This window comes from Alosa pseudoharengus, unplaced genomic scaffold (assembly GCF_046254945.1).
Source record: "Alosa pseudoharengus isolate Yale_2024_CS ecotype anadromous, Long Island Sound unplaced genomic scaffold, YU_APseudo_1.1 YU_APseudo_1.1_scf_19, whole genome shotgun sequence".
Classification (NCBI taxonomy): Eukaryota; Metazoa; Chordata; class Actinopteri; order Clupeiformes; family Clupeidae; genus Alosa; species Alosa pseudoharengus.
Window position 1 is genome coordinate 6,183,477 of NW_027468657.1, and position 27,328 is coordinate 6,210,804.

Here is a 27,328-nt window from a genome sequence, read left to right on the forward strand (position 1 = left end):
TTAAATTTGCTCTTGGAAAATGTGTAGATACCCTGTAAGAACATCATGTACACCTGCCAAAACCCCTCCACCAGCAGCCCGTCAAATGACCTTAGCGGCATCGTTTTCAAAATGATGAAAACGTTTGCACTTCATTGCACTTTAGTTTATTGCACTTCTGTTCAGTTCTATGTAATATTTGTTGTAATTTTGTTTCTGCTTTGTTTGAATAAAAAATAGTCTTATTTCAAATCAATTGTGGTTAATCACTATGAAAATATAAAATGTTTTAGATGGATACCACCTGTGAAGTTAACCAAGAATGGTATATAATCTGCAGAGATTGTAGTGAAAACAGTAAAGGGTAAAAGTGTGATTTCATGGGGTCCGTTAAAGGAGATTTCAAAATATCGAGATATGTATCGTATATCGTGAAATTGAGAAAATGTATCGGGATATTCATTTTTTCCCATATCGCACAGCCCTAATCCCACCCCTCCACTGCCATCTTGAAGTTTGCATACCACTGTGGTGGGGCTCATAACAGGGGGTGATGAGTCCGCTTACAGAGGAGAAGTTCTGCGACTAACAGAGTGGTGCCCAATGAACAATCTTGTTCTGAATACCACCAAGGCGAAAGAGCTCATACTGGACTTCAGGAGGAAGAAGGGAAATGATCCACCACCCATCTACATCAACGGCGACCCTGCAGAGAGAGTACACTTCTTCATGTACCTTGGCATCCTCATCTCCGACGACCTCACCTGGACAGCCAACACTAACGCAACCGCCAAAAAGGCAACCCAGAGGCTTCATTTCCTAAGAACCTTCAGGAAGAACAACCTGAACAGCGACCTGTTGCTAGCCTTTTACCAAGCTGCCATAGAAAGTATACTCTCGTATGGCATCTCACTATGGTACGCGGGGTGTTCAGCCGCAGAGAAGAAGGTCCTATGGAGGGTCATCAAGGCAGCACAAAAGATCATTGGCCGCCCCCTGCCTTCCCTGGACACTATTGCAAACACACGCTACCACCGCAGAGCCATGAACATTACCAAAGATTCAACACACCCTGCTAACCATTTCTTTGAACTGTTACCTTCCGGCAGACGTTACAGGTCTGCAAAAGCACACACATCCAGACTCGGAGACAGTTTTATTCCTGTAGCCATTCGGACTCTAAACACTCACTTGTAACTTCATCCTTGATGCAATATATGACTCCCAGATGCACTTTACCCCCTACACAGCTGCCCTCACTTCATCCTTTTATCCTTTTTTAGTCATATTTATTATGTATTTATTATACATGATGTACTATAATTCGTATACGATTTACTTTACATCTGCACAACTATTATATTTCTATGGATTCTTGTGAATATTTCAAGACCTAATATGCTGCATCTACTTATTGCTAAGGGCTACACACTGCAGCTAGAAGGTAGGGAAGCACCAAAGGTGGAGGAGGGGGAGGAGGGCATTTTTGCTTATATTGAAATGAGATATAGTAAGATTAATCTGACAATGTAAAGCACTATACAGATTGTACATGAAAGGCTGTCATGTATGGATTCCCAGGAGTCCAAGCTTTCAAATGGTGTATGCTACATAGCAATATGCTACATAGCAATATGATGCATACAATTGAAGAGTTTGGTTCCAAAACGCTATATCCTCCATCCATTTTTTTTATTTTGTTTTCCAGGTAATTTCAGTGGAACTGTAATTGGGTTATTGCTATTTGATTGATCTTTACTCAATCAAAACAACACAACTGCTGTTGTATTGATATTACCTGAAATACACAATTAAATAACATTACTTTTTAATGTTTTTTTAAAAATGGAGACATAGTGTTTTGGAGCCAAACTCTTAAATTGATTTAGAATGTTGGGGGGAGGTGTGTGAGTGTGTGTGTGTGTGTGTGTGTGTGTGTGGGGGGGGGGGGGGGGGGGGGTGTACCGTTGATGGTACACTGTCTCATATCAGTTAACCTGTGCAAATGTAGGCATTACGCTTGTTCTCCTTGTTCAACAAGGACAAGGTCTTTTGAGGTTGTCTGATCTAGGATGGTGGCATGTTAATTATTTATCTCATAGATCACAATGAGGTGGAGGATAGGGTAGGACAAAGGTCATAAGCCAAACATGAGACCATAAGTAACTTTCTTCCTTGTTCTCACTGCTAATGCCTCAGCTCACTCATTTTGGAGATTAGTGAGGATAATAGTTATTAGGATAATAGTACATTTTTACATTTAAATCCAGGCATGCACCTGCACTTTGAGGTTATGTCATAACAAATGATGCACATCTGTTGATTTGAAATTAATAGAACTGAAACAGAAATACAGCAGATGGGATGCATGACACCGGCAGTAAAATGGACTCCAAAAGAGCCCTATTTAAGGGTATGGAAACAACGACACAGCAAACAGGACACCATGCCCTCACTGACTGGTGCTGTGCTAACACAAGAACATCTAGAGACAGTGATGGTGAGGGTTCATCTCAGACACAGATGTACATTGCCACAATCAAGACACACAACAACACTATGTTTAAAACATTCAATTAAAGAACATCAATGCATGTTGAGTCAGGCAGACTGAACTTTGTGCTGCAACAAACAGGAAGAACCTTGGGCCTCCCATCCCCCCATCCCCTAAATCATTTTTATGACTGTACTATAAAGGCCAGGATCTTTGCACCAAGTCAGCCAAATGGCCACCCCCATCTGAAACAAAGAACATTCCTCACCACACAGGGGTGCCAAGGGTAACTCATTAACATAGTCAATTCACTCCAAAAAGAGAAACTGGTTTGATTGTCACTTCTAAAATCTCTGTAAATATATGCAATGAATGACACAGTCATGTTTGGTCTTGAATTAATACTTGTAAAGTGGGCAGCAGTCTGATCATAGTTTCATTATAATCTAATGTATCTGTGCATAGTTGTAGACTATGAGCTACATTGTAGTCTGTATGTGAATCTCACACCTATACCTTTACACCAACTGACCAATGATCTGCAGGCCAGTTGGTAGGGTTGTGCATACTCAGATGTGCTTTGGGATAAAGCAGGGTTGCCCTTCGAGATAAGTCTCTTAATTCTTCTGGTCTACAGCTGGCTGGAGATCACTCTCTCCTTTTTCTGACCTCTCTCTCTCTTTCTTGGTACTAGCCTATTCTTGCAGAGCAATCAATGGGTGTATTTCTAAAAAGCAAAGCATGTTATTGTTTCTCATTTTCACAAGTTTGAGAAAGGAATTTAAGTTCTACTAACCACTTCAGCAACATACTATTGATTCCTCTTGCATAGTGAGCAAGATAATTTATGTACCATTATTTATTAACTTTTGGAGGAAACCATTATTGTAGGGAAGGGGAAGTGTGACTTTGAGATATGATCAATGATATAGTCTAATTACAGGCAATCTTAACACGATTATCAACAAAAGACTTCTGTAAACTCTTGACTCTTTTTTTAAATAAATAACTATTACTTTTTCATCATGAATCATGTTGCTCTTTCAACTAACAAGCATCCTTGTGAACTCCTTTCCCGCCTAATTCTTATGTTCACTGTTTTGTTTTAGCCTTTTTTCTCTTTTAATTCTAACCTGTTTCACTTGTTTTGCTTAACACAATCATAATCAATGTAGGTCTACACCTGGGAGAAATGTGAATAAATGAGTAACTCACCATTTAGTACAGATACCACTATGCCGCCATTTTGTAGCAATCTTCCCCCTGACGATAAACCCTTACTAAATAAATCAATCACTGTGTGCTCTCACACACACCTGAACATGTCTCTATCACACATAAGCCTTCTTAAGGTTTTCAAATTAAGTTTAGCTAAAGTACTTCCACAGTAATCCTGTTAAAATGGAGTCTGTAAAGTGAATGTCTCTTTCGGCCCTTCCTTCTCTCATATCAGTCCTATAAGGAGGAGATTCTAAGGTATAATAACTGTAATGGGGGCCAATGTTCAGCAAAGTCCAAAGTCATGTCTATATTTCTACATGTTGACATTTTCCTTTACAGGATTGATCAACAGTCCAGTTAGTTAAGATGCTTAGTTTCTCAAAAGTATCAAAGTTCTACAAGGCACAAGAAGGCATAGTTGTAATCAGTGGGATCGTCAACAATAGCACAGTTTGTATAATCAACACAGTGTAGCCTGTTCTTATTTGGCGTTCTGTTACACATACCAATAGAATACCATTTAAGCTCCAGTGCAGAGGAGACTGTAGCCACTGCATCTGTCAACTCTAGTACTAGAGCAGTGGTCCCCAAACTACGGCCCGCCACCTCATTTTGGATGGCCCCCCAAAACATGTCCATGGTATATAGCATCCGGCCCACACGGGAGTACGACATCGTCAAACTATAACCTCTGTAATTTCCCCCATTCATTCTCTATGGCCAGTCTTAAGTGGAGTAAGTGGAGTCTGTAAGAGGCCTATGCTGACTGCATCACTGCTCAAAGTATTCTAAAAGTTTATCAATTAATTGTTAATAACTAACTAACTTATATTCAAGTCATATTTCTGGGACTTTCTGGGATAATTATTTCTATTTTTTATTCACTCGTTCAAATGTTCATAGTTCACAAGTTCACAAAGTTCTCATCAGGTGAGTGTATTCATTAGAATGGTGGTCATTTCAGATGTTTTTACCAGCACTTCATAAAACTCTCATAGTTTGAGAACTTTAAATTATTTGTAGGATATTGCTTGTTCACAACTTGAGCTGTGTATGCAGACACAGAGTTCAGAGTTCAAAATATATTTTTGGGACTCCCTGCTTATACTTTTGGGAATGCTAAAGTCTTTTTTCATTTGAGCTACATTTTACACTGATATGGCATGATGGCAATATAAACACAGCTAACAATGGTATTACATTGCAATAGCCTATGATTAAATGTAATGGAGTATTCAACTAAGGTAGTCAAGTATGGTAGGAGAAGAAGTAGTAGAAGAGGAGGTAGAGGAGGAAAGAGAGTGAAGTGGAGAAGGAGGTAGAGGAGGAAAGAGAGGGAAGTAGAGAAGGAGGTAGAGGAGGACACAGCGTTCTGGACCACCTGTAACGGTTTTACTGTTTTCACCTGTTATTTATTCCGCTGTTGTTGATCGGTTGCTATGTTTTTCTATGCTATGTTGGTTGCTTGAATTTCCCCTTGGGGATCAATAAAGTATCTATCTATCTATCTATCTATCTATATGTATGCTCATCGATATGTCAATGACATGCCTCTTTATGCAGATCTATTTCATCCCTATTTTTACAGCAGTGCTTCGATTTGGCCAGCTTCCCTCGTGGTCCGCGCGCGGGATCACGCGGTATCATGCAACTTTGATTTGTATTTTTCCAGTAACGCTGCAACGACGCTGCAACAACCCAAACAACCGGCAAATGTCTCAAGTGAGTAGGGTGTCTCGTAAAAAGAAATGGAGCCTGGAAAACCCTACACTATGGAGCCCGGGAAAGCTCACTTTAAGTGATATTTTTTCTGGTCGTGATAATTTGTGAGCACGTTTTCCTTTAATTGAGCCCTCGAATTAATAAAACGTGACCCCGTTGTAGGCCTAAATTGAGCTCTCGAAATATGTATTTCGTGCTCACATTTAGTAATTCCCGACATTTTCTCACCGCTCGCTGTGCTGTGGTGGCAACTTCGTGTTACCTTGGCATGGACTAGGCCTACAGCTGTCTGCGACAGTTCATATTGGTAATGTGATGATAACCGCAGGCAGCTAATTAAAGCCTTTAGGTGGTCAGGATGGTTTATAGCGGATTTCTACTCTTTGTAGCAAGGTCACCTGTGGTGTCAACCGCCACCCATAATGAGGAAATTCTACTAGGCTACATAGGCTACTCGGGCTCTGTTGTAATGACCAGTTTCCACTACCTCCTGGATTGTTGACTAAAGCCTACGTTAACTGTGAGGTCTAAGGCAAAGGCAATCGAAGCACACATAGCGACAAGCTCCCAAACAATTACAACACGTAGACCTACTGCTGTTGGTAAATAGGCTACTGCGTATTAGTAGTAATACCCACCCAATACAATAAGGTTCCCTCTAGCGCCCGATGGGCCTCACCATATAACCCACCCGCACACCAATATGATGCACACAACGCAGTAAGCTTTGATATGGACTATGAAACGGGAGACATAATCAGTGGCGTACACGATGCTCAACTTCTCATGCCAGTATGTAGCTCACACCGTTCGCGATAAACACCACAGCTCTGCATAAACTTGGACCTCAACAAACACTCAAAACTTCGGCAAACATTCAGCTGGACGAAGATGGCAAGGGGCCTGTGCAAACACACACAATCATCTGCTTTCCCACCTATAGGCCTAGCCTACCGGGGCTATATCCAGGTGCACTGCAATCAATGAGATTCCCCCTACGTCACGCGACACACCTCCCGACGTCATTCCCGGGGATACCCCTTGACACCACACTACGTTTTTGTGGACACAATTTAATTTCTTCGAGCCCACGTTTTAATTATTCGTGGGTGCGTTTAATAGATCGAGATCTCGAATATACTATAACGTGCTCATGTTTACATGTGTCAAGACAATATTGAGTGCACGTTTTACAAATTGTGGCCACGTTTAAGTAGATCGTGCACACAATGTTCTATAACCATGTTCACAAATTGTGCTCTCGTTTTAATAAATCGTGCCCTCGTTTTAGTAAATCGTGCGCTCGTTTTAGTAAATAGTGCACTCGTTTAATAAATTGTGCCCTCGTTTTACTATGCTTAAAATGAGTGCTCAATTTAGTAAAATGAGCGCACACTATAGTAAAATGAGAGCACAATATAGTAAATTGTGCACACGATTTAGTAAACCGAGCGCACAATTTAGTAAAACGAGCGTACGATTTAGTAAAACGAGTGCACAATATAGTAAAACGAGAGCACAATTTAGTAAAACTAAAGATCATATGACAGTACGTGAGTTGAATAATGTAGGCTAGAATATAAAGGTAGGCCTAAAGTAAACAATAAAGGACAATGTTTAAGCCATTGGACATTATTGAAAGAAAACGATAGCAAAGATATGCAGAATGAATGAATAATGACCGGCGAACTAGGCTACTTTTTAAGCAAAAACATAGCCTATCCTAAAAGAAACGTTAAGGCTACGTGACATATCACGCTTAATTTAGTCCTCTGTTTTGTAGACTAAATCAGCATATTACCCTGGGTCATATTGGAAACGTACAGTAGCCTACTGTACCATAACGGATTATGCTGTAGTCGATAAATTTCAAGCGTGGGCATGGTTAAACCATGTTACCTCAACAGACCAAGGATACCTTGTCGCAGTTTTATTTTATTTTTTGTCATATGACAGATGGTAGGCATATTCTATTTTTCATGTTTGTATTTTGCATAAAACTGAACTGAAATAAACTTGTCCTAAACAAGTTAAACTCGTTACCATGAACCTGTCGGTTTATTCATCAGAATGTTAAATTAAATATTTGGGCAACACGCGGGAAACGCAGAAATCATGCTGGCCGTGTACATGTTAACAAGCGGAATTGTACGTAATTGTATGGATTTTTTTTCCTCAAAAAGAAATTCAAGGACTTTCAAGGATCTCTATTTATTTATGTCTCTTTTCAAAAACTTTCAAGGGCCTTAAATCATTTTTTTCAGATTCACAAACTTTCAAGGATTTCAAGGACCCGTGGGAACCCTGCTAAAACCATCCGGCTGCGCACAAGTTGACGTTCATTTGTGATTTATAATGGGCAAACGGAAGGGTGGCGAACGCACGTTTTTTTGTGCGTACGTTCGTGTTCTCTGAATCACACGTACGATCATTTCAGAAATGATCTAAGATCAAATGAAGGATGGTTTCTACGCAACCCTTTTATAAATGAGGCCCCTGGTTTTCTCAGAGTGCAACGATGATAGACAGACATCATTTGGACAAAATATAGAGCATATTAGCCTCCGTTGCTCAGCCAAATGCCTTCCTGTTACGTCCTGTTATCACAGAGTTACGATTTTTGATGGTCACAAGTTTACTTCATTAGCGTTAATTTTTTTGATTATTAAAGAGTGTTTTTCATTTAAAGGTTTGACTTCGTGCTTATTCATTAGAGCATTTAGTGCTCTCCCCAATTCCAGACGTTCACATTGCATGTTTGTAATGGATGCAACCGCGACGCGCTTGACGGCAATGAGTTGTTAACAGACATGACCAAGACATATAGCCCAGCAGCAGGGACTGTTCGTTATTTATTGAAGGGGCCACTGGAGGGATTTTGAGTGCTTCATTAAAAAGTTGCATGACCCTGTCTTGCCTGCTAGAAATTGTTCAATGACCCTCCAACAGAATTGTCAAAAAAGACATGACCCTCCCCTGCCAATTGTCGCTGTCTTCCGCCCGCGCTGCTTTGCGCCACGAAGACACACTGTGATAACGTTCTTAAATCAATCTTTCCCGGGAGCTTGCATGCTACCAGTCCTTCCTTTTCAAATGTGTTGCACCTGTTTGCACAATTTCACAAATAATCATATGTGATTAATAATGTGACAAATAATCCACTGACGACGTGACTGCCTCATAGGCTCACAGGATGGTGAAGGAGAAAGCTGAGCTGATCTAGCTGAGCCCAGTGACTATGCTTTTGTGAGAAGGCACACCATTCATAGGCCTAAGAATATCCCTGGCTGACCTTTACAAAAAATATGATACCATACACGCCTTTTACACCAGTGTAGGATATGGCAAAGTTTGAGAACCACTGCCTACACTTACTGTCGGCTAATGCGCGCTTCTGGATGGATAGGCTATATCTCGTTTTTTTAACGGCCTGATGTCAACACGAAATATAATTTATGTTTATAAAAACAAAGGAAAGTGTTTTTCCTTTTAGTTTGGGTTAACGCAATTAACCTTCGGAGTTACGTAAACTGTTCAGGAGTCAAACGACGGATGTAATTTAGGCGTAGTGTGTGACTGAAAGTGCACAAAAAGTATGCAACATATGCATACTTTGCTATTGTTTCAACCAGCCTGTTGTCCATAGCCTGTCAAGAGAGTGGTGCAGGAACGATTTTAAGGCTATTTCGCATAGGCTACTCAATGGTGCTATTTTACACGCATTATAGCGACCCCCACTCACCGGGGTTAGGTGGAAGGTGTTAATAGACGATTGGCGTAGCCTACAGTGGACTAGGGCTGTCAAAATTGCTCAAAAATGACGTTTGAATATCCCCTCTAAAATAAACACATGTATTCAAATATATTGGAATATCTAGGCTATATTATTTGCACATTATGTCAGTAACGCGCATCATGTAATCTGTTTTTAACTTTTTGGAAACTTTTGAATTAACTGAAAGAAGATAAATATTTTTCGTTAGTTTTGGAAGTTTATTTTTAGTAGCTTACAATGGCCAGTTCCGACAAAGCCGAAATTACTCTTTTTGAAACAATGAGTGAGCAGGCCTCGCGTTTGTATGGTTATATTGCTTGACAGGGGGGATCCCAAGCAGCTTTCAGCCATAAGGCTACTTTGAGAACATTTCCTAATTCACCCGACACTGATATTCAAAATGTTGAAACTATTTCAGCATAGCCTATAAGCAGTTTAATTAAATGTAATGTTAGTTGTAAACACACGGGCTACTTGGTGAGGCTTGGCCTCACAGATGCGCTCGTGCCTTAAATGGCAAGAAAAATCTTCACGATATAGGCTTATTAACTGACCGCCCGATTCACGTTGGCTGGGGGGCAGGGGGGGCCATCAGACATTGTTCCCAAGGGTCTATGAATTGTTAATCCGGCCCTGCCCCCAACGAACGCAACTTTCCACCTCTGAGACAGCTTAAAAGAAGTCGAGAGGACTCCTAACTCACTAAGACCTACTTACTGTAGGCTGTGCAAACCACAGGTCTTTTTTTTGGGCAAGCCTGCATTCGAGGCAGGCCTTCTGTTGAAGAATTTTATATAAATCCTGCGCTAACAGTAATCCTCCTACTCCCCGCTACCACAGCTGTGGATAGTGTGGCATGCTCACGCGTTATGTCTCCTTCTTGCAAACTAGGCCTATAGCCCAACCATTTACTTCTTCAAAAAATAACAACTTGCCAGATATGCCTTCATATCTTTGGGCTTCATTCAGCATTTTGTTCTTCCACTGGAAATGACTACATTTGCTGCCTGCTGCATCCTTTCTGTTTGTATTGTTTAGAAAACGTTCAACGTCTTGAGTTAATGCATTAAACATTGTTTGCTGGTAACCCGCCACAAATTGCCTACAGATTCTTGCGTGCGTACATTCTCTGCAAAATGTGCCCGTTCTATATTCTGGCCAAGTGCGTAATTTTGCGGCATAAAGCAGATGTATTTTTTTTATTGTACAGAAAAATAAAAATAACCTGTCAAGCAGTCAATTGACTACATTGCAGTCAATAAGTAGGGCAAATTAATATACGAAACCAAAACGTGGGTCATAGTTGTCTAAGCTGCTGTGAGGCCAAACCCATGAACAAAGACGCATTGATATTTTGGCGATAATTTGGCGAAACAAACTCACAGCCAACGTTGCAATAAATACATAGACCATCTGGACAAAGTCATCAACAGAGTCATAGCACTGAAGGGAGAGGCAACTGGCATGTGATCTCCCCACGGGCCAATGGATGTACAAGTTTTCTCCTGTGCCTACGATATTTAATCCAGTGTTTTGTCAAGTTGCAAAATGCTATTCGTTTTAACGAATTTTTATGATAGTATGAAGTACTTTTTGTATAGGCTACTATCTTAATTGCTTTATACTCAATACTTGACCAATGGCTATTGCATCTGTCTATTGAAAGTGAGAATGTGGCAAGTGATCTACTGTATAGGCTTCATAAAATAAAATAAACAGATTGCTAATGGCCTACAAGCTGATCTGGGGTACGTTTCCCATACAACTACGGAGGTTAGCTTTTTACTAACACGATGCATCGTTCAACTAACCAACATGTAAGTTACGACTGTTTCCCAAAACTGTCGTACTTACATAGTACTTTGTAAGTTTGGACCATGATAAGTTTCCAAACTTCAGTAGTCTGGACTAAGGTGGTTAATGACGTTTAGTAGCACGTGAACAGGCACACCTGCACATAATTCTGTGGCGCATTGCGTTAAGGCCGGCTGATAACAGCCGCCGTTGCGCAGCAGTTATCAGTCCCCTGTTCAAGAGTTCGAATCTGGGTTAAGATTTTGACAACAATATTCACATCGTTGTTTACAAGACACTGTTTTGATTTGCGTAGTTGCGTTACCCCCAACACTGACAATAATGTAGACAGCAAATTAAGATATTTTTTCGTTTTGTGGAGCGGCACCGGTAGGCTATCAAAAGCAGATTTCGATTTTCATTACCACCGTTTAGTCAAGCCTTAAGCCATACCCAAGTGGCCTAAATCGAGGTAATGTTTAATTATGCATGATTTATTTTGTTATTGAATTCGTAGGCTGGGATTCCTCTCGGCAACAATTATGTTTAATGTATAGCCTCCTGCTTTTTCAGAAGGGGCGGCAGGCAAGCTGACAGAGCGATGTACAGTGGCAGAGCGACGCACAGTGGCTGAAAGTGGTACTAAAGCTTCACGCAGCTTCACGCCGCTTAATGCGCGACTGAAGTGGCCATTTGAAAGCAACGCCCACTGTAAAGTCGACATGATATTTCAACTTTATTCTCGAAATGTCTAGTTTAATGTCGGCATGGCGACTATAAAGTCGACACGTCGAGATTAAAGTCGACATTACATTTCAACTTTATTCTCTGTTATGACCTAGGGGTAAGGCCACAACAAAAGAGGGAGTCGAGAGGTTGGATCTTTAACTAAAATATAGATTTATTAACCAAACTAACCAAATAACAAACAAACAGTGTGAGGTGGGTCAAAGTCAGTCATCAGTAATGCATGGATGTTGTGTGTTTGCAATGTGTCTGAGTGCAGTGTTGCATGTCCAAAACCCAAAGTAAGAATGGCCCTCCTAAGGGGAGAGGAAGCAGTCCTCTTATCAGGACTCCAGTGTACAGGTGCAGCTCATCAGCTCGTTAAGTCCTGAGCACACCTGAAAACAAGTAGTCAATATTTTTTTTAAAGTCGACATGTCGAGTTTAATCTCGTCATGGCAAAAATATTGTTTTCTTCATGTGTGGCCCTAATACTCCGTCGTACCTATGAGACATAGTCGACGTAATCAACTACAGAAATTCGTTGACATGAATAATTTGTGACGACTCATCGCTATGTAGATATATTAGCCTAACGCACCCATGATGACTTACACCCCCATTTAAACCAAAGATTCCATAGTGCCCTTTGAGAGATGTATCCAGGGCTGTACACATATTTGTCGCACATGCTACAAAAAAATCAGTCTATTCGATGGATGATTGTGGCCTAGTTGTAATCTACGCGATTAATAAGCATGTTCACTTAGTATCCAAACAATCCAACTCAAAAGCCTACAACACCTTGCGAATTATCCTCCCAAGTCGAGCAAGTCATATGTTTTGTCTAATGCGAAAGCATCTTCTGACCGGGCCGAGGTGCATTCAGTTTAAAACGAACAACTGAGAACCCACACAACACCGTTCAGATTTAAAACTGAAAAGAAAAAAGTCTGCCGGGAACGTTTGCTTCTATCTATCAAATTTTAACCCACTTGATGCTTTATGCGCAACATAACACTAGTCTCACTTAGTAGGCCTAGTGCTTAAATAGCCTATTCAAGAACTCGGTAACAGAAAAAAAAAATCCTCGACACTTTCATTAGGGCTGTTTTAGCCACAGACCTTCAGCTATCTTCAGTAGACTGCCTAGGCTACTGTATGTGTAATTGTGTATAGAACGGTCTACTGACGCATTTCATTGATGCACTTTTTGACATGTCAGTTAGCCTACTCATGGGCTCAGGGCAGAATGCATGTAGGCTATATACTCTGATCGTCACACACAGTTGCGTCTCTGACCAGATGTTTCAGATCGCCAAGATAGGGCCCATTATGTAGAACTGATATATTTGGCCACAACAGAATCATGCAAGATCAAAGCACCTAAGTACTGAACCAGAAAGGCAAATGAACACATGGGAGGCCCTAGTGTCACCATTTCATTATGAGCCTTTGCTAGAAGAACACTGAGATAATCACACAGCTATAAGTTTTCACATGGGTTTTCTTAAAGAGGGTTATGCCTACAAACCAGAATTTGGAGCTCTGTTGTATGTTAAGTTATGCTTTAAGATGAACTATGCTTTGTTCCCCCTATGGGTGCTTTAGGTATTGAGCATGCAAGTATCAGTGGTTCCATGTATGTTTCCTACAGCGTCGGCGTCAGGGGCGGGCCTTAGGGGGCCAGGGGCCTCATTTATAAAGCGTTCTTACGCACAGATTTTATCTTAGACGGTGCATACGCTCAAATCCATGTCAACGCTCAGATTTATAAAAACCATCTTTGACATGGAAAAGTGCTTATCTCCACGTCAGGTTCAAACTTGACGTACGACCATTTCCTTGTGGTAATGCCGGGGTACTGCAAGTAATCTGAGGTCTAAGTGCGATGCATTTTCAAAATTCCAAGACCAACGATCTCATATCTTTCTTTGCCATATGCATGACCAATATCAGAAGATTTTTAAAGACGTTTTTGGACGCAGCTTAATGTTTCATGGTTTGGCATAAAACTGCTAATGAGAACTATAGCCCACTTAAGAAAGTGAAAAAAACGTATAGCTTACTTATTTCATAATCTATTAAAAAAAAACACCAAGACCTACGATAGAAGAGAGAGAGCAGGGGTGGGCCAGCAAAGATATGCAGAATTAATGAATAATGACCAGCGAGCCTACATGACATATCACACTTATAATTTAGTCCTCTGTTTTATAGGCTAAATCAGCATTTTACCCTGGGTCATATTGGAAACGTACAGTAGCCTACTGTGCCATAACAGTGCACATGATTATGCTGTAGGCCTAGAGGTCTTTCCTTCATAAGCATAGGCCTACCCATTTTTTTTCTACAAAGTAGGCCTAAACATACTAAATGGACAATGGACATGGATGCATACGATCTCTTTCCAGAAAGCTTTGCTGGAAAAAACATAATTAGTTAAGCTATTCGAACTGACGCATACAGGCTAGTTAACATCAGATGGCATAGGCTAGGCCTACAATGTTTTCAATATATAATTTTACATAGGCTACAGCTTTTAGGCCATTGATTTCATTAAAACATATGCTAATGATATTGATGAGGGGGTGTTTACAAGGCGGAGACCTAAAACCATCCGGCTGCGCACAATTTGACGTTCATTTGTGATTTATAATCGGCACATCTGGAAGGGTGGTGTACGCACGTTTTTTTGTGTGTACGTTTGTTTTCACTGAATCACACGTACGATCATTTCAGAAATGATCTACGATTAAATGAAGGATGGTTTCTACGCAACACTTTTATACATGAGGCCCCAGGCCCGCCCAAACAGGCCAGTGTGCCCCCCCAACTGAGTTCTCTCCCTCACATAAAAAAGTCTAAATATTATTATGCCTATGATTGAAATTAAATCCATATTAAACACTGATGTTGAACACTTAGCCTACTCACAATGAAACATGACACGGACTGATACGTGTGTCAACTATGCTACTGTTGATTGTGCGCAAACTGCGCGATGAAGAGGGATTCTGCACACTCGGACACCGTTGCAGTGAGTGCCACCGATACATTTACCACCACTCCTGCAACACCAAATGAGCATAAATCTCGACCAGTAGGGTTTTTAGGCACTGCTGCATAAGAAATTCAGTAAAAGACCTCAAGATAGATCTGGGGAGATAATGGAAAATACAAGGTTTCTCGCTTTTCTGACCGCAGGACGACCCAAGCACCGAAGCTGAATGCATGAGCTGTTAATCTAAATTGTAGAAACCGTAAATGAAGGGCCATACTGACACGTCGCATTTCCTATATTTTCCAATGTTGTCCAATGCTAATGATAAACTCGAGCAACGGAGACGCGGTGCTTTGGATCATGTAGGCTACTTTATCGGGAGATGGAATCGCCCTTTAGTGAGCGCAACACTGCACAGGTCTTAACTCATTGTGTGCCACCCATGCGGTGAGTGCCAAAAACGTAATATTACGTTTTTAGCTTTTTTTTAAATTACGAAACTAGACACTCTAACACACCTTATGTGATTTTGGGAACTCTGTGATGAATGGAAATGAAATATATGACGATCGAAAACTCATGAAAACGCACAATCTGGACATTTTATCTGGACATTTTATCATAACTCGGTTGCCGCTTTGGGTCGAATCAGTGACGCATGCACGTCAGGTCAAAACTGTAATGTATTGAGCTTGATTTGCTACAGTCTGTTCTGTCCTAACGCATTACCCGTAGTGCTGTATATACGCATGCGCAGTACAATAAACGTTGCATTTGGCTCTAGTTAAAAGCGTGTACGTTGACTGGAATATCTTACATGGTGTCAGAAGATTTTAAGAACGGAAACTGAGCGAAAAAATGTCGTTGCCGCAGTTTGAACACCCCAAAATAGATTGGGACGCCTCTGATTTATTTCAAGAGTTTTCAAGATTCCGAAGTCATGTAACATTCATGTTTGATGGCCCCCTCTCCGACCTGTCGGCTAAGCAACAGGCAGGCTGGCTAGGAACGTGGATCGGTGAGCAAGGCAGGGAGATCTATAAGACGCTAACCTGGGAAGACGGAGAAAAGGAGGATCCGGATAAGGTACTGGACAAATTTGCCAATTATATCAGACCTCGAAAAAATAAGAGGATAGCAAGGCACCGTTTCAAACAGAGAAAACAAGGGCCGACGGAAAGCTTCGATAACTTTGTGAAAGATGTTAGGCTAATTCTGATGGACTGTGAGTATGCTAACCCAGACGATATGCTAATTGATGCCATAATCGCGGGAGTGAGGGAGAAACGCGTCCAAGAGCGGCTGCTCGAAAGAGGTGAGAGCCTCACGTTAAATAAAGCCATAGAACTTTCACAGCAGTTCGAAGTGTCACAGAGACAAATGAAAAGAGATGAGGATTCACAAATATCAGCAGTGTCTTTCAAACCGAAGCAATTTTTGCCAAGAAAAGAAAATGAAAATAAGAAAATGCCCTACAAAGGAAATGCTACTTACCGATCAAAAGAATCATTCAATTCATCAAAAAACTGCACCAAGTGTGGAAAAGACCCACAACACAAGTGGAACCAAGGCAAGTGCCCAGCGAAAGGCTCAGTTTGTTCTTACTGCCACAGTGTGTCACAAGCGTGCAGTGAACACTGTAAGTATAGAAACGAACCAAGACTTACCTGATGTTGATGAAATGCTGAGCATAAATATGATGCAGTCAGAAGACCCCACTGTCGATAAATGGGTGGTCAAATTGGAAATTCTGTCTAAAGAAGTGACATTTAGAATTGACACAGGAGCAAAGTGTAACACATTGACTCTGAATAGCTACCAGTTGCTTGCCCACAAAGGTGAGCTGCAGCGCTCTGACATAGTGCTCCGCTCATACTCTAATCACAGGCTGAAGCCTGTAGCTGCTGTCAGTCTGGAAGTAAAGTCAAGAAAGTGTAAAGTGAGCACAGTGTTTGAAATTTTGGACATTGCCCAAGAAAATGTGCTCAGTGGCGCTTCAGCTGAGGCGTTGGGGCTGATTGTGCGCCTGGATAAGCTGGAGAGTGCTGCAGAGAGGCGCTACGTACGGAACCCTGACAGCACCGAAACGCAGCGTATTCCCGCTGGACTTGTGGATTTCCCGGAGCTGACGCGCACCACTGGGACAATGCCAGGTAAATACAAAATCAAGCTCGAACCAGGTGCAAAAGGTGTAGTCCATCCTGTACGCAGGCAGCCAGCCGCTCTCAGGGACAAGATAATAGAGAAGCTGCATGAAATGGAAGAAGACGGCTACATTGCCAAAGTTGAGCAGCCTACTGAGTGGGTGAGTTCCATGGTCGCTGCAGTAAGAAATGGCAAAGTGAGAATTTGTATAGACCCGAGCGACCTGAATAAAGTCATAAAAAGAGAACATCACCCCAAGAGAACAGTAGAAGAGGTCGTCTCAATGATTCCAGGTGCCAAAGTCTTCTCCGTCCTAGATGCAAAATCAGGATTTCTACAGATAGAGTTGGATGAGCCATCGTCCTTCCTCACAACCTTCAATACACCAATAGGTCGGTTTAGATGGCTTAGACTCCCTTTCGGCATTAAATGCGCTCCCGAAATCTACCAGCGCATCATGGACCAGATGCTCGAGGGCATCGCGGGAGCTGTAAGCGTGATGGACGACATTCTTGTAGCTGCCCCCACAGTACAAGAACATGACGCAATTCTGCGCAGAGTGGTTGAGAAAGCAACTAGCTACAACTTGAGGCTTTACCAAATGCCACATACGCCAGTCTTCCGTCCCATATGTGGGACACCTGATAACAGCTGACGGTCTGAAGCCGGACCCAGCGAAGGTGGAAGCTGTTCGGGACATGTCTCCACCGTCAGATAAAGAATCTGTCCACCGCTTCTTGGGCTTCGTTACTTACCTGTCGAAGTTCATCCCCAATCTCAGTGAAGTAGATGCGCCGCTGCGGCAGCTGCTCAAGAGAGAAGTGGAGTTTGCATGGCAGCCAGCGCAGCAACAGGCCTTTGACAAACTAAAAGAGCTGTGCACACATCCCCCAGTGTTAAAGTATTTTGGTCCTGTAAAGCCTGTAGTGATATTCTGTGATGCCAGCAGCAGTGGACTAGGAGCAGTCCTGCTGCAAGATGACCAGCCCGTTGCTTTCTCCTCAAGGTCACTTACTGACGCAGAAACGCGCTACGTGCAAATCAAGGAGACACTCTCAATTGTCCATGCCTGCACCAAGTTTCACAATTACATATTTGGAACACATGTCACAAGTATACAACGATCACAAACCTCTCAAAGACATCTTCAGGAAATCTCTGTTGTCTACACCGATGCGGATCCAGAGAATGCATCTTCGCTTGCAGTGGTACGATCTCACTGTAAAGTACAGAAGAGGGAAAGACATGGAGCTCCCCGACACACTGTCCAGAGCACAGCTATCTGAGAGCACACCAGAGATGGATGGCCTTGAGTGTATCTCTATGTTGAACTTCGTCTCCGTCAGTGATCAGAAATATGCAGAACTAAAAGAACGCACAAAAGAAGAGCTCAGCTGTCTCCAACAGGTTATCCAGCATGGATGGCCAGAGCACAGACGTGAGGTGCCCGTTCAGGTACATCCATATTGGGACTCAAGAAGTCAGCTCGCACTGTCCGATGGACTCCTCTTCAAAGGACTGTGGATAGTAGTGCCCCCCACCATGCGTGAGCACATGCTGAAGCTCATACACCAATCGCACCTGGGGATAGTAAAGAGCAAACAGCGAGCGCGTGAGGCCCTCTACTGGCCAGGTATGAGTGCCCAAATTGAAGAAGTAGTTAGAAACTGCAGTTTGTGTGCAGATTTTCAGAATAAACTGCCTAGACAACCACTCAAACCAACAGAAACACCTGAACTTCCCTTTGAGAAAGTAGCATCAGACCTCTTTGAATTTGAAGGAAAGCAGTACATCCTGCTTGTGGACTACTACTCAAAGTTCATTGAAGTGGATGTTCTGAGAGACACACGCAGTCGCACTGTCATAGAGACAATGAAAGCGCAGTTCGGCAGGCACGGCATCCCAGCAACATTGAGGACCGACAATGGCCCACAGTACTCCTCAGAGGAGTTTAAACACTTTTGCATGAGTTACAGCATCCTACACGCCACGTCTTCCCCACACACACCACACTCAAACGGTGAAGCGGAGCGTGCCGTGCAAACAGTGAAGAGGCTCTGGCACAAGGCACCAGACTCTCCCCGGACCACTCCCCTTGAGTCAGTAGGCCTCTCACCAGCTCAACTCCTCATGGGAAGGAGGCCACGCAACAAGCTGCCTACGGCGAGTGAGCTCCTTGCGCCAACAGCCTATGACCCACGGAAAGTCAAGCGTCTGCTAGATCAGACAAAAGACAATCAAAAGTACTATCATGACCGCAAGAGAGCAGGCAAACATCGAGTTGCTCTCAAGCCTGGAGATGAGGTGAGAATGCAACCTTATCCTGGACACATGGTCACCAGCGGTTGTGGTCAGACAGCACAGTGCCCCACGATCCTATGTTGTGGACAGTGAAAACAAGGAGTACCGTCGCAACAGTCAACATCTTTGCACAAGCACTCCAGCCGCCAACCGTCCACGGCACTGGATACATGAGGAGGTCTGGCCCGAACTACCAGAGCAGACCGAAGAACAGACAGCTGGAAAAGAACAGCTGTCCCCCACTCCAGCTGAACAGCCTCGTTCGCCTCCCACAGAATCCTTGAGCCATGCTCAGGCCCGGCCAGGTGGACTGTACATCAGTAGGCGGGGCAGAGCTGTCAAGCCACCCGACAGACTGACTTATTGAGTTATCACAAGTTAGTGAGGGACAAGGTGTGGTAAAGACACCTGTGGAAGTGAAGTGCTAGTAACCTCTCCTTCCAAGTTAAAGTTTTAAGTAATAAAGCATTGAATGTTTTGTTACTGTTTACCTAAGTCACTAGCCTGGCGGGCCATCCTATATCATTGAAATGTATAGTCTGGAATCGAATCATTCACCTGCTTAATCCAAGGGGCGGGCAGAGAATTGTCTTTCAAACTGCCTAGGCATGCAATAGGCCAGCGCTACGACCATATCCGTATCCGATCGGCAAAACGGCAAATACATCCTTCTTCGAAAGGAATGACTTAAGTGCATTGTGTTGCTCAACTTTCAAAGAAAAGCACAAGTCCAACTTCTCCAAAGTTGACGCCAACGCCGATTCAAACAACCGCTCTTCGTTCGCCATAGCCACCTTCCTTGTTGTTCAACGTCGCAGGACTGTCGTTATCCTGTTAAGCCCGCCTTAAGACTCTCTAACGAAATAGAGCGCTGTGATTGGAGAACATCCACGGTGTTAAGCCAATAGAAATTCCTATGGTTCGATACTAGACGTACAGGCTGAGCAAATTAATTTGCCGCCGCTAGGGTGCGTCTAGATTTCTAGGCTACTAAGTCACTGAACTAAATAGAAAATGGGTGTCAAGGTTCATTTGACATGAAATAATAACATTTAATGATACAACAGTATTTCTGACTTATGTTTTATGTATATGCTTTTCTTTGTAAGAAGGGAGATGTAATGTATTGAGCTTGATTTGCTACAGTCTGTTCTGTCCCAACGCATTACCCGTAGTGCTGTATATACGCATGCGCAGTACAATAAACGTTGCATTTGGCTCTAGTTAAAAGCGTGTACGTTGACTGGAATATCTTACAAAAACCAGGCAATTTTCGTGGGTCTATCACTAGGTGGCAGTCTCGCCAGGTCTCGCTGATCATTTCCCGGAAAGTTTACCGAAGTCTACAGGCAACACTTCATATTTCATGAAAGACGTCTAGAAAAAAAACAGCGATTTTGATGAAAACTAGCCACTGTTTAGCTTGGGATTTCTCAGGAACAGAGGCGTGTAGAAATACACGGTTTGCACCCACTGAGAGCTTACCTTTTAAATGAGCCATTGTATGTGTTCATAGCTATAACACAGAATATGCTGTGGCTGTACAAAAATCATCAACAATGGTCTAGATTGCTGGCACTCTAGGACAAAGCTTCCGAAAACAGCTTGGCATTAAATGAGTTAACCTGCTTTATCCAGAGGGAGACATTTTTGGATGCAGTGACAAAAAGCCTATCATGGACCCGGCTGGGAAATGCGACAGTGTTGTGACAGTGCGACAGTGTTGTGAAGTCGGCATTCGTAGCCTGTAGCGACAGGCTTTATTAACTTTATTAAGTTGAAAATGTTGCATAAGAGGCCTGTAAATCTGTTGATGGTTGTGTCATATTTGTATATCTCAATCTGTCTCGCCCAAGGGGGTAAGTGAACATCCTGAAAGCGAACCCCCTATGGGAGATTCCATAGGCCAGGGATGTCAAACTCAGGCTGGCCCGCGGGCTGCTTATTTGTGGCCCGCGAGGTCATTACTCAATCTGTATTAGAAGTGGCCCGCCGCGTAGTTTATACAGCGCATCCATATCTGAGCTGGCCCGACAGTATTCTCTTCAGCGCATCCGCGTTAGAGCTGGCCCAGCACGCTATTCTATTCAGCGCATGAGCGCAGCCCAGGGCAACGCAGCCCATCAAGTTGCTACATACTGTACAGTGTATCATACACCGATAACACTTCAAATCCCAAAATGCGTTGCATCGTTAATGCCGCCTTTTCTGTTCATAAACAAAACATGTATCCATGCAACCAGACAAACTATCAACGAAAAAATGGCGAAGCGAAAGATTGATAATCGGAGCTTTCAAGATAGGTGGGAAAACGATTATATGTTCATATTATTCAAGGACAAACCCGTTTGCTTGGTATGTGGATTCACCGTAGCTGTCACTAAAGAGTACAACATAAAACGGCACTACGTTGAACGTGAACTGTCATGAGTTCATGACGTGAACTGTCATGAACTGTTAATAGTTACAATTACAATTTTGATAGTTGTTAAATGTTATTTACAATTTTTATAGTTCACCTGCAAAAATAGGCCAATATATTTTTTCTATTCAGATATTCAATATATTTTTTCTATTAGGCTATATTCAGAAATGCCTGCATTCTATTTTTTCTTGTGTATACAGTTTTAATTCAATAAAAACATCGGTTATTCAATAAATGTTAAGCTTGGCCCGCGACATACTCCCAGTTCTTAATTTTGGCCCCCTGTGAATTTGAGTTTGACACCCCTGCCATAGGCTAATAATGGTGCATTCATGGCACTTGGGAATGACAAGAACGTTGACTCAGATTCTTTTTGAGACTTTGAGCAGAAATGTCCCAGCCCGGTGTTTAGGATGCATCATAGACAGGCTATCTTTCAGGTATATATTATATTAGAAAACCATCACGTTAGCGAACGTGTCGTGGCTAACTTACTTAGCTCCTGCTAGTAGCCTAGGTTATGGTCAGAAGAGAATGAGATGACAGTCGAAAGATACAATTAGTGCTGTTATCAATTTGCTTGGTAGCCTATATCCGCATTTATGGTTTTCTACAAATACATCAATAATCAAATTGGCCTCCATCACTCAACCAATGCTAACGGTAACATTATTTTACCTATGTCCTAGGCTATAACTTGTATAAGATTAACGTAGCCTACCTGCAGTAAAAACCAAGCATGTCCGATAAACATTCTCAGACTTATTTCGGCTTCAAGAGGAAATGGGAATTACATTTCATGTGGAAATCATCCTACCCTTATGTAATTTGTAATTATGTATCGGCTGTTTTAATTGTGCGTGCCTGTGTGTGTGTGTGTGCGTCTGTATATGTGTGCACCACCATCTACAGGCCAATGAGTGTACAGTCACTAAATGTACATATAACTTAATTTTTTAGACACCCCCCCCCCCCATGGATGAAATTCTACAAAACCTGACATTCTCCGGCATACCCCCGGAGAATGTCAGGTTAATCACACACATAAAATTTGGTGCAGTTCTGAACATCTTAACTGAAGAGAGGGGCGATTAAAGCAGAATGATATTGCATTTTCATTTTTTACCGGGGGGCTGCAAATCCCAAATGAGTGATTATGGGCTAGGTTGATGTGGGCCCTTGAGACCAACATACAATAAAAATGTCTTCATCCTCGGTGCCACGGTTCAGGTAGTTATTTAGGAAAAACTGCATTTTTGGGGTTTTGGGGGGCCCAGCGCAGGGGGGGGGGGAGTGGCCCCCGGGGACCAAACAAAATTTTTCCGTAAAAGTCTAGTGGGGCTACATACCCACCAAATTTCATGTGCCCCGGTGTTTCGGTGTTCCGGGTATCGTTGACCAAAAATTCAGGAAGTAGATGACGGGGGGGAAAAAAAAAAAAACTTTGACAATCCCTATGACTAGCTTTTATGACTAGCATGCTTCGCTAGCATCGGTCATAATTATCGCTCCCATCCCATCCCGAGCCCACACAAATCCTCCCGTCATATCCCGACCACGTGACTGGTACTGGTGCATTTAGAATAGCTCTGAAACTGGGGGGCGAACACCACCAGAGTGTGGATATCACTCGCACTTCACTTGTCTCCGTCGAAGTCTATGGCATCTGTTTGTCCATTTCTTTTACTGTCTATGGCCTCGCCAGAAGTCATAATTTAAGGGGTTATTTTTCAATAAAAAATAATGCCCCCCAACCCCCCCAGTTTAGCTGAGTTACCAACTTTATAAGGTGGGCACTCTTCATCTATGCCCAAAGGCCCAGTGGCTCATAATCTGTTCATGCTTGATACATTGTAGCTTTTTTTGCGTGGGGTTGGGACCACATGTTGTGAGATAGGTGCCTTTTTTATTTTTTCGCCCCTGCCCTTCAAGAAGTCTGAGCCTGCCACTGAAAATAAATAGGCTAACACAAAAATGAAATGAATTGAAATACAGGTTTCATTTTTTTTCTTTGCTCTGTTACAATAAGCCTAAAAACAAATAATAATGGGTATGAAATAAAGAGTAGGCTAAAACCAAATAACCCCAAGAGATGCTCCCCTTGTCACTTAAATATGATAGGGCAACAAAAAAATGACAAGTCAACGCTTACAATATTTTGCACTTTTACACAGAACTTTTATAAAAAGGGCCAATGTCACTGAAAAAAGTGAGGATGATAGGCTACACAAAATTGTATTTCGTGCTGTTTCATACCGCTTGTAAAACACAGTTACTGGCCAATTTATATTGCTGTGAGCAGCAGGACGGGGAACTCAAGTTTGGCTATCAAGCCATTTATAGAGAACAGAGTACAGAGAAACATTAAGATACGTGCAACAGTGGTCAGTGGCCAGCCCTATGCTCCCCTGATGCACATAATAGATAATGGAAACTAGAAAAAGGGTCATATCCTCCAGGGGCTCTATGTCCCCAGTTATATAATGGGAACCTAGAAAAGCCAAACTATAATCCTAAGTATAACATGTATAGTATGCAATGCACAAGTTCTAAATACTTTTGTATGATATGATTTCACTGGCTGTAGTCATAATAATAATATGGCAATATGATAATAATGCACCTCAAAGATTACAATGAAGTTAAAGATTAAATGGAAGTATACGAGCAGAACACGAGGCCATAAAAAAAATGAAACAGAGAGGAAATACAAATTCAGTGAGGACAAAAGGATGCATGACACTGGCAGTAGAATTAACTCAGATCCAAAAGAGCCCCATTGAAGGGGTGGATTCAACGACACAGCAAACAGAACCCCATGCCATCACTGGTGCTGTGCTAGACAATAACATCAGTGGTGGTGAGGGTTCATCCCAGAACAGAATTCAAGGGCCCATAGAAACCCAGGTGGACAGCTGCAGACACATGCAAAGTTGCAGACACATGCCTACCAAGTTCTACTGCATGCAACATGTTAACAGCATTTTAGTAGCCTGCCAAGTTCTACTGCATGCAACATGTTAACAGCATTTTAGTAGCCTGCCCAGTTCTACTGCATGCAACATGTAAACAGAATTTTAGTAGCCTGCCAAGCATAACTTAACACACTTATCCTCTATTCTTAGCAGGATTCTTACCACACCCGTGCATTTATTTCAATGTCCTAATTTTCTTTTGTTCACATGTGGTGCCCTGGTACAGTCTGCTCACAATGTTTCACCTTTCCATGTGCTGTGGAGACCATCGTCTCTGAAATAGGCGGGAAAGGAAATCACAAAGATGCATGTTAGATAATAAAGCAACATGATTCATGGTGAACATGTAAGAGTCATTTATAAAAAAAAATAGAATGTGGCTAAAGTGTTTACACAACAGTTATATCAACTAGAAAAAAAAGTCATGTGAAAAAAAATAATTTGACCCCCTGCATGGACACATAAATTGGTTAGATAGATCTGTTTTGGAGGCTACCTGCTGCACATACTAACAGTGTGAATTTATCATTGACATGTACAAATCACCCAGTCGTTGTTAAGCTTGTTCTCTTGGCTCAACAAGAGGATTTCAGATTCATAGGGTTTTCTGAGGCTGTCCTAAGATGGCGTCGCATAACGCACATGCATAGGGGGACTGTCCCTGCAAGTCCCTGTAAATTGCTTTGGATATGTGTCAGATATAGATAGATGAATAATCTACGTACATAAAAAAATATAAGATACGTATACATAACCGTATAGGCTACATACATGCATACATGTATGACTAACTTTTTGACTAACCTTTTCACTAACGGGAATCAACGACAGTAGTCTACCACAGTCCCTCCGTGCGTTATTACTTTAAGCATGTTAATTCATTTTGCAACGGTGCGTCGATCATAGGCTACAACTTTGCCTTACAAGACATCTAACGGTATCCTATCTAACGGTAGCCTATATGCTTGGCTAGCCTGCAAGTACGACTTGGCAACATCAACTTATCCTTCATTATTTCAAACGATCTACAGGCCTACTTACCACATTTGTGTGATGCCGGGTTATTAGACTATTGTAGACTATTTATCTAATTTCCCTTATTCTCCTACTTCGTGCGTCGTGCTCAGGTAGGTGCAGTCCACTATCTGTCAGTCCTTTCACTTTCTCTATTGGTAGGCTACAAAAGGAAGTGGCTAGGAACGACAAAGAGCAAAGTTTCGTGATGAAAACAAGAATTTTAAATTTGAAATAAAATAGGCTAATGAATCAAAACGTAGTGTTGAACATTTTAAAGAAAATAACGGGCTTCAGAGAGCTCTTTTTAACTAACTTAACAGTGTCGTCAGCATGTTCCCTGACTGTGAAACCATTTGTGTTTAACAATGGCCTACGTAGCAGAAATATCTGTTCTCTCACTATGTTGCATCTGGTTGCTTCTGTATCTGGTTTCTTCCAGGTGACCTCGGGTGCCGCTGACGCACAAGAACTCAATGTAGCAGAAATCATCATCTTTGTATTCTTTATGGTATGTTATGAGGCATCGCACTTTGTATAGAGGCAGCACACTTTATACATTTGTTTTCCACTTACTGAAGCTTGAAGCTGAAGCATGTTGTTTTATCCAATACAAGTTGTGCAGATGTATAATCTATATTATACCAATTGAACTAACAAAAAAATGCAAAAATAGAGACTTTTGTGGAATTTTTCCACATTTTTGTGTAGTCATTCTATATCAGAACCCCTGATATAACAATACTGCAGTGTTACCTTTCATTTAAGACTATGGTTATGCTTCTACACCAAGGGGTTCATATACAGTAGCCTAAGCCTTTTGTCAGTATGTATTTTGGATAATCAAAAAGTCCATATGGGGAGTCTACATAAGGCATTTTGCCAAACGCACACCTTTACAAATAACTGTATAAACTACTCATTTTTTATTCTACTGTATATTGATCTACTTTTACACATAGCTTCACAAGACCTGGTGCTAGGGCTCAGCTGTATTTCTCAAGTACAGGGGTGGGCAAACTTTTTGACTCAAGGGCCGCAGTTTGCCCACCCCTGCTCAAGTGACTAAGAGGGTATTCTAGGCTCTGTGACTCTGCCAGTACATCACACATTACTTCTGATTGTTTCCTGAAAAACTACAGGGTCTAAGCTTTCTAAAGAGACCAATCATTTGATGGTAGGGCAAAATAGGTGGGAACAGTGCCCTCTAAAGCCTAGAAATTGCCCATTCCAGAAGTTTAATTTTGACCTTTAAATTCTTCGGTTACACTTTACTTGACAGTATCGACATAAGAGTGACATGACACTGTCATTAACATGTCATAAACATTTATGACATAACGCTTCTGTTATTAAGTGACAATCGTTTTTTGTCATAACAAGTTAGGGTTAGGATTAGGGTTAGGTTTAGGGTTGGGGTTAGAGGTTAGGATTAGCAGGGTTCCCACAGGTCATGGAATTTCTGGAATATCATGGAATTTTGGAAAGTCTATTCCAGACATGGAAAGTCATAGCCTAGAAATCTAGACGCACCCTAGCGGCGGCAAATTAATTTGCTCAGCCTGTACGTCTAGTATCAAACCATAGTGATTTCTATTGGCTGATGCCGTGGACGTCATCCAATCACAGCGCTCTATTTTGTTAGAGAGTCTTAAGGCGGGCTTAACAGGATAACGACAGTCCTGCGACGGTGAACAACAAGGAAGGTGGCTATGGTGAACGAAGAGTGGTTGTTTGAATCAGTGTTGGCGTC

At 42.0% G+C, this 27,328-nt stretch overlaps 1 protein-coding gene across 2 annotated transcripts in view; it reads right to left on the reverse strand.

The window, feature by feature from the left end:
* LOC143132185 (uncharacterized) overlaps nucleotides 1–25,972 on the reverse strand; it is a 223,345-nt gene extending 197,373 nt beyond the window's left edge. For both annotated transcript variants that reach the window (XM_076291544.1, XM_076291545.1), the window contains exons 1-3: nucleotides 25,892–25,972; nucleotides 25,603–25,754; nucleotides 24,724–24,835 (exon numbers count right to left, since the gene is read on the reverse strand). In XM_076291544.1, the coding sequence (XP_076147659.1) occupies nucleotides 24,724–24,736 (13 nt within the window). In that variant the 5' untranslated portion in view covers nucleotides 24,737–24,835; nucleotides 25,603–25,754; nucleotides 25,892–25,972. The remainder of the gene's footprint in view (nucleotides 1–24,723; nucleotides 24,836–25,602; nucleotides 25,755–25,891) is intronic.
* Nucleotides 25,973–27,328: the final 1,356 nt, after the last annotated feature.